This window comes from Myotis brandtii, unplaced genomic scaffold (assembly GCF_000412655.1).
Source record: "Myotis brandtii unplaced genomic scaffold, ASM41265v1 scaffold174, whole genome shotgun sequence".
Lineage (NCBI taxonomy): Eukaryota > Metazoa > Chordata > Mammalia > Chiroptera > Vespertilionidae > Myotis > Myotis brandtii.
The window spans coordinates 1,063,206-1,072,065 of NW_005356437.1; the positions used below are offsets into that span (position 1 = coordinate 1,063,206).

The 8,860-nt window shown below is 45.0% G+C and overlaps 1 protein-coding gene across 1 annotated transcript in view; it reads left to right on the plus strand.

Annotated features, from left to right (window-relative positions):
• EBPL (emopamil binding protein-like) overlaps nt 1-6,357 on the plus strand; it is a gene marked incomplete at its 5' end in the record, with an annotated part of 18,470 nt that extends 12,113 nt beyond the window's left edge. The window contains 2 exons of the mRNA XM_014537230.1: nt 4,151-4,289; nt 5,818-6,357. Coding sequence (XP_014392716.1) covers nt 4,151-4,289; nt 5,818-6,058 — 380 coding nt within the window. The remainder of the gene's footprint in view (nt 1-4,150; nt 4,290-5,817) is intronic.
• Nucleotides 6,358-8,860: the final 2,503 nt, after the last annotated feature.

The following is an 8,860-nucleotide window of genomic DNA, read 5'->3' on the forward strand; positions in this document are numbered from 1 at the left end:
TACTAAACTGACTCTGCCGCTCTTGCTAAAACTGGACTAAGGCCAAGGACAAAGGCCAAGTTCGAGGCCCTGTTGAGAAGAAGCTCAGAGGCGTCAGAAAGTCTTTGTTGCCCCTATCACCTCCGAACCTCCGCTCTGTGGGAAGGGCATGGCTGTGGCTTGGGTCCGGGAGACCTACTCCAGCCTTTCGTGTGCATCCTTTCCTCTAAACCTGGCAGTCAGTCACCAAGTAAGTGATAATGATCACAGCATTAGGCTTGTTAGTGCTGTAATTAACCAGCAAAGACATGGTTAAGGTTACGCAGTAGATGAGGAGATACCAGAGGTTTGATATGCTGGGACAGATAGGTAGCAAGGCCTGCTATTACTGTCCAACCCCCTGCCTTCCTCTCAGCATTAACCTTGGCTCCCCCCTTCCTCCGCCCCCTTCCCGAAGTATTCTTCAGTTTTGCTGAATTAAATATAGGTTTAGACACACCATGTTCTGTCAGCTCCAGGCTTTTGCACATGCTTCTCCCTGATATACCCTTCCCCTTCGCCCAGTTCAGGAGTCACCCCGTGTGGTGTAAGGCCTGAAATGAAGGTCCAGTGTCATGTGTGCCTTGACATCTGGTAAAATCCAGAGGGCCCCAGATGGCCTACCTGCAAGTCCCTTCCCCACCCTGCTTTCTCATATCAGGTCCCTCAGCCAAACGACCTTCTATGTGGCGGGGACCGGGCACAGTGCCTACCATCCCTGAGTAGTGGGCTTCAGTTCCCTGCCAGCCCTCGGAATTATTCAAACAGGCAATCACCTCCTGCCACAGGGACCAGAGGTCACCCCATCCTCTTGTTACTACACAGCCTGCCTCTGCCAGCCCCTCCTTGTCATTCCATTTCCAAGTGCAGCCCCACATGGCCCGCATGAGGCAGTGCCCTCCTCCCCAGGCTGGGAGTGCGTGTGGCTAAGAATCTGCCATCAGTCTCACCTGCCCAGTGTCGTGTGTAGTGTACTGTGTCGTCCCCATGACCCTAGCGGGGAATCCTTCCCTCACCCACAAGGTGAGAGGCAGTGATCAAAACACCTCACCTCCCTGGTCTGGCTTAGCTGCCACTTCCTCCATGTGCCCACACTCTGTCACCATCACTCATTGCATGGTTTGACCTCACTAAAATGTGAGCCACTTGCAGCAGACGTTGTGTCCTAGTCATTGCTAGCACAGAACCTTCCGTGTGCTCCAAAAGATTTGTTGAATTAAAGAATGAATGAATGGTGTTAGTTATATTTCTGAGTGTCTAAACACCCACTAACCTCTTAGATCCTAAAGCATTGACATTTTACTTGTGATGTTTTCTTAGATTTTTGGATGCATAGAGGTACATTTTGCCTATTGTATATATGTTTAAATTTAGAGGAAAATTTTTTGCTTTCACTACTATGTTGTTTTCCAGTCAGTGCATAGCTGGCAGTTGGCTGAGGACAAGCTGACAGGCTCGCCTGGCCTGCTGTGTCTGTGTGTTATTCCATTAAATAGTTAATCCTGTTTCCTGGCCATCCCTTCTCTCAGAATAGCCCTTCATTAGAACCCTTTTGTCCCTGGCCCCCAATGGATCCTAACTCTGGCCAGTAAGAGACTAGGGCAACAGTTCTCAACCTGTGGGTCGCGACCCCTTTGGGGGTCGAACGACCCTTTCACAGGGGTCGCCTAAGACCATCGGAAAACACGTATATAATTACATATTGTTTTGTGATTAATCACTATGCTTTAATTATGTTCAATTTGTAACAGTGAAAATACATCCTGCATATCAGATATTTACATTACAATTCATAACAGTAGCAAAATTACAGTTATGAAGTAGCAATGAAAATAATTTTATGGTTGGGGGTCACCACAACATGAGGAACTGTATTAAAGGGTTGCAGCATTAGGAAGGTTGAGAACCAGTGGACTAGGGCTTTGTGCAGCTCAGCCCAATCAGAACATGCTGCTAATTTTTGACCATTCATACCTTTTTTAAATAATGAGAGAACAGATTTAAATGGAGAGAAGTGGGAACATTTGGTTTTTTTACTTTGATTATTTGAGATCTTAGGACCAGAATATATTACAGAGAGAAAGAGAGAGAGTGTGTCAAGAAAGGAGAAAGGAACAGAGGGGGGAAGGAGGGAGAGGGAGGAGGGAGGGAAAGAGAGAAAGAAAGAAGGAAGGTAAAAAAAGAAAGGAGGGAGGAAGGGGAATATGGCCTCAATATATTACAGAGAGAAAGAGAGAGAGTGTGTCAAGAAAGGAGAAAGGAACAGAGGGGGGAAGGAGGGAGAGGGAGGAGGGAGAAAGGAAGAAGGAAAGTAAAAAAAGAAAGGAGGGAGGAAGGGGAATATGGCCTCGCCCAGTGCCTGGCTCTCAGTCCAGCTCTAAAGGCTTGCACACCTCATGGTGATTTCTAAAGAACCATCCTGACAGCGGGCCTGGAAAATTTCTTAGGGCATGCCCACTCCCCCATCTGCACAATTGAGGATTTGGTGGTAGTTATTAGTGAATCTGTCCCTGTAGCAAACTGAAATGCCTTTTGTCCATTTTGGATTCATTCTGTAGTCCAGGCTATATTATTCCTCTCCCTTTCCTTCTGTCCACTTCAGCACTTAATTTCCTTCAATTATTAATAAACATATCCTTAATAATAACTTTCTGATATTTAAATTATACTTACAGACTTTATATTGAAATTTTAAAGTAAGGAATTATATTGTATTTACAAGATAATTATTAAAGACTAGAGGCCCGGTGCATGAAATTTGTGCATGGGGGGTGTGTCCCTCAGCCCATCCTGCACCCTCTCCAATCTGAGATTCCTCTCACAATCCAGGACTGCTGGCTCCCAACCGCTCGTCTGCTTGCCTGCCTGATTACCCCTAACCGCTTCTGCCTGCCAGCCTGATTACCCCCTAACCACTCCCCTGCCAGCCTGGTTGCCCCTAACTGTCCTCCCCTGCAGGCCTGGTCGCCCCCAACTTTCCTCCCCTGAAGGCCTTGTTCCTCCCAACTGCCCTCCCCTGTAGGCCTGGTCCCCCCCAACTGCCCTCCCCTGCAGGCCTGGTCCCCCCCAATTGCCCTCCCCTGCAGGCCTGGGCTGGTCCCCCACAACTGCCCTCCCCTGCTGGCCATCTTGTGGTGGCCATCTTGTGTGTTGGAGTGATGGTCAATTTGCATGTTACCTCTTTATTATATAGGATTGTCTTTGCAAAATCTGACTATGTTGAATTAATATAGAATTCTGCTACTTATAATGGAAAGGGGGGGTGAAGAGGGCACACATGTGAAAACACTTTGCAGACTGTAAATTATTTTACCAATCCTATATAATAAAACCCTAATATGCAAATCGACCAAACGGTGGAATGACTGGTCACTATGAACTGACCACCAGGGGGCAGATGCTCAATGTAGGAGCTGCCCCCCGGTGGTCAGTGTGCTCCCACAGGGGGAGCCCCACTCAGCCAGAAGCCGGGCTCATGGCTGGCGAGTGCAGTGGAGGTGGCGGGAACCTCCACTAAGGAGCAGCGAGCTGAACGGTAGGGAGCAGCAAGCAGGTGGGTGGTAAGGAGCGAGGGGTCCCAGACTGTGAGAGGGCACAGGCCTGGCTGAGGGACCCCACCCCCACCCCCAGTGCACGGATTTTGTGCACTGGGCCTCTAGTATAACATAATATGGTTATTGTTACTTGTGTTAGGTGGCAAATGCATTTCGTCTCAGGGCTTCTCTTGCCTTCCACTAAGGCATTCTGAAGAATGCAGAGAGAATGGTAGCTATTCCTTTTATCTCATCCTAAAGGGGGGAAAAAGGGTCATTTCCATTGACTGTCATAAAAAGGATAAGTAACAAAGTGTGCTTTGTTTTTAGGGAAAGAATATGGCAAAGCTGATGCAAGATGGGTTAATTTTGAGATTTTGTGCACCAGGCCTCTAGTATAACATAATATTGTTATTGTTACTTGTGTTAGGTGGCAAATGCATTTTGTCTCAGGGCTTCTCTTGCCTTCCACTAAGGCATTCTGAAGAATGCAGAGAGAATGGTAGCTATTCCTTTTATCTCATCCTAAAGGGGGGAGAAGGGTCATTTCCATTGACTGTCATAAAAAGGATAAGTAACAAAGTGTGCTTTGTTTTTAGGGAAAGAATATGGCAAAGCTGATGCAAGATGGGTTAATTTTGACCCAACCATTGTGTCTGTGGAAATTCTGACTGTTGTCCTGGATGGGTGTCTGGCATTGGTCCTCATGTACGCCATAGTCAAAGAGAAATATTATCGGTAAGTGCTCTGCTCCTATCCTGCTGAAAAGAGGAGAATCATTAGCAGTCCCAGTGCTTACGTGACATTTGAAGGAGATGATGATCACATTTCTTGGTTAGACAAAAAGTAGAGTAGAAACAAAAATTGTTTCTTATTAGATAAAGATCATGGTGCCAGTAGGACCATTTCAAATAGTTCAAAATAAAACATCTGAGAAATATGATTGAGGGAACAACCTAGGCACTGTATAGGCAAGCCTGGTGTTAGCAGCACTGGAGGATTTGCACCGATATTCTGGAGGATAGGGTAATATTTCCATCCTCTCCCCGATCCCCAAATCACTCTAGAAAACTCCTATTCCACTTGCTACAAAGTACATTCTCTTGTGTGATTCTGAGTTAGACATGCCAGATAAGTAAGAAATCTTTCTAGGGTATTGAGGATAAGAGGAAGGCAGAAGCATGGGGAGAGGAAGGAGAAAGGTGGATGACTCACCATCCATCAGTCAGACTCTGAGACTTTCAACCACCCTTCCTCCCTTTTCCTTCCTTTCCTCCTTAAGGACAGAGTGACCTGGGGTAAATAGATTGCTAACCTGGGGATGAGTCCCTGAAACAACGTCAGGCAGGTGCAGTTACATTCAGCGTTCTACTATCTTGTATTGAATAAGTTGTATTTATTTAAAGCTTCATCATAAAATTTCAGATTTGAGAGACCTCAAGGGTCATTTAATCCACTTTTCCCCCACCCAATTTTACATAGATTCTCAGCAGTAAAAATTAAATTTCTCCTCGGTACCTTGACATGTCTTTGACTCCAGAGTCTTGATTGTAGACTTACTACATGCACCCATTTGTTTATTATTTCAAACATTTATAATATCTGCATTGTTGAGTATTTACTTTGTGCCAGGCAAGGTGCTCAGCCTTTTATCTACATGTCTCATTTTTTAATAATACTCATATTTTTAAAAATATATATATATTTATTTATTATTTCAGAGAGGAAGGGAGAAGGAGAGAGAAACATCAATGACAAGAGAGAATCATTGATTGGCTGCCTCCTGCGTACCCCACACTGGGGATCAAGCTTGCAACCCAGGCATGTGCCCTGACAGGGAATTGAACCGTGATCTCCTGGTTCACAGGTCGACGCTCGACCACTGAGCCACACTGGCTGGACCATATCTCATATATCTCCAAAAGGTTATTTGAGAAAGGGACTATTATCCCTTTTACAACAGGTGAAATTGTAGCTCACAAAGAGATTCACATCCAGGTCTCATTGAATCTCCCTAAGAATAGAAGAGGATACCCGAGAGACCTTATTCAACTCTGAGAATAGTCTTCTAGAGAGGACAGTGCTGCTTCTTCAAGGAAAACGTGGGTCTTCATTGATTAGATTGACTTGCCCTGTAAAGGAGCACCACATGGAAGCTGAAGTCCACCTTCAGAGAGGTTTTCTGTCCTGGAAGACTGTGTTGATGCTGTCATCACTCAGGGTGCCGAGCTGGCGGTTTCATCCCTAGTTTCTTTCTCTTTAACAGGCACTTCATACAGATTACTCTGTGCGTGTGTGAATTGTATGGCGGGTGGATGACCTTCTCCCCGGAGTGGCTTATGGGAAGCCCCAACCTCAACACCAACAATTGGCTCTACTTTTGGGTCTACCTGGTATTTTTCAATAGTGTGTGGGTTCTGATCCCAGGACTGTTACTGTGGCAGTCGTGGGTAGAACTCAAGAAAATGTATCCCAAAGGAACCAGCTTAGGGAAAAAGTTCCAATGAATTTTCAAAAATCATAAACATTATTTTCTAGCTTTATGAGCCAGACTGGATTAAACCTTTTTGTTTTGATAAAATTTAATACATTCCAGTCTACAATTTCTTTTATATTGTTATTCCTGAACAACCGACTTCAAATTGATTGTAAGATGGCAAGATTTCGTTGTTGATTTATTTTTCCAGTTAAATGGCAATATAGGGAACAGAGAATAAATTTTAACTTGTAATAATCACATAGTTAATTATACATTTTTATATCTAAGATTAATTGTGCTATGTTAATAAAGCCAATAATCACAAAATACTGTAGAGCATGTTATATTAATTTTTTTCCAAAGAACATGTTGTTGCTTCAACTTTTAATCTTATTAGTCTTTGTTTCCAAAATGAAACCAGCAATGAAATAAATGCTTCTAATTTATATTTTATCAAACTTGTGAAGCCAACAAAAATGACAGCAGTTCAAATTGGTGAGGGGGCCAACTCCTTATGAGTGACATTGGAGTTTCACATAGACAAATGATTGATTTTCAAGAAGGAAGATTTGAGTTACCTTACAGAAATACGTAGTACAGCCCGTCCACTTGCTCCCAACATCAGACCAGTCTTGCAGCTAAACTTGGCTTTAAAAAAAAAAACAGCTGAAGTGTAGCTGGTCTGAAATACTGTAGACAGAGAATGTGGAGAAAGGACAGAAGGAAACATGGAGAGGGTGAGCCAGTTTGCACACCTGCGCAATGTGGGGCAGGCATGGCGGGGAAGGTGCAGCACCAGAGCCACCACCACCTCCACCTCCCCATCCCCCGGGAGGTGGATTCTCGGCCCCACACAGGGATCCCCAATCCAGAGCAACAGAGAAGGAAAGGGGAGCCCATGTAGATTGGGCAGTGGGAATCAGTGGGGATTCAGTCCGGTCCACCTGGAAGTCTCAGACCACACCATCCCAGGCAAAGAAGGATTTCTTTCTTTTGCCCTAACCGGTTTGGCTCAGTGGATAGAGCGTCGGCCTGCGGACTGAAGGGTCCCAGGTTCGATTCCGGTCAAGGGCATGTACCTGGGTTGCGGGCACATCCCCAGTAGGAGATGTGCAGGAGGCAGCTGATCGATGCTTCTCTCTCATCGATGTTTCTAACTCTCTATCCCTCTCCCTTCCTCTCTGTAAAAAATCAATAAAATATATATTTAAAAAATAAAAAAAAAAAGAAGGATTTCTTTCTTACAACATCAGCCTGGGAAGATCCTTGAAATTCACGTGTGAGGGAGGGACCACGTGGCAAAGATTGAGGCTGGCGAAGGGATCTATTTGGTACACCCAGCAGTGAATCTGAGCAGCCCTTTGCTCTCCGGAAGAACTTTGGGCAAAGTGGAAGGGGGCTGGACAGCGTGGCTTGGGAAAGACGATCAGTCTTGCACAACTTGAGCACACGGGTAGCAAACCTACCCCCACCTGCAGAACAGCTGGGTCTTCCCCATTCTTCTGCGACCCGGCAAAGGGGAAGGCCTCTGGGTTGAAAATTTGTACTCCTACGACTGGGTCTGAGGGTGCAAAGGACTCAGCTATTTGGCCGGTGGGAAACTGGGTGGAGGCCCCTCCCAGCGCGGGTCAGACACGCTGAAAGACTGGAGTGCCATGCCAGGCTGATTTTATATTTTCAGCCCCTCCTACTTGGTGTGTCAGCGAGGAGGTACCAGGAAGCCAAACAGAGCTGAGGCATTGCAACCGGAATGAGCTATGGACTGGGAGATAGATGGGCATGTCCTGGGCCCTTCGCTGCATTAGGGGGAACCGAGCTGAGCTCCCCAGGGAGTTCAGCCAGCACAGTCCTAGGAAGGAGAGAAAGTGTCCTTCCGCCCTGCTACAAGCTATGGGCATCACCCGCAGTACAAGTCTGTTTAAACCAAACCGGCCAGGTCATGGAAACCACCGCAGAGCCCAGTTCTGTGGGGGAAGGGAGAGAAGCTGCGAACAGGGGCATTCAATGTATGAGACCCCAAGAAGACCCAGCCTCTGGGATATGGAAGCCCTGCCCACCAGACTAGTTGGGGCTCTGCACTGATGAGCTTCAGTCAGGTTGCCAAGGGCCAGGCAGAGACAGCAACTCACATTGGCTTGCACCAGAGAACCTCTGGGAGGCCCAGACACGCACACCAAGAGGCCAGACTGAGACAGCATCGGAGTAAAATCCAGCGAGTTCCACAAATAGCAGACCCAAAGGGTAATCACAGTGAGCCCCCAAATCAGCGGAGACTAACTCCACTTATTTTTATTATTTTATCTTTCTAACTTTTTATTTTTTTCTTTTGTATTTCATTTTCTTTTAGTTTTTTTCTTCTTTTTCTTTCATGTCTTTTATTTCTCTTTCCATATATTCTGGTTTTTTCCTCTTTTTTCATTTTTACCTTTGTTTTTTTCTCCCTATTTTTCTGTTTTTATTATATATTTTATTTATTATTATTACTTTTAAAATTATTATTATTGTAGTTATTGTTTTCTTTTTTATATTCTTATTCTTTCTCTTCCCTCTTCCTTCTTTCATATTCTCCTTTTTGGTTTCTTTTTTTTTCATCTCTAATTCTTTTACTCTTTTGTCTTTTAGTATTCTATTTATTATTATTATTTGTGGTTGTTTTTGGTGGTGGTGGTTTGTGTTTTTTTGTTTGTTTGTTTGTTTGTTTTCACATTGTTTTCAGTTTGGTCTTGTTTTGCCTGGTTTTGTTCTGTCAGCACTTATATAACAGTTGTCAAAAGGGGTCAGTGTTGAGCCTCACAGTCAGCCAGCCTGAATGTGTCAACAGCAATTAAGA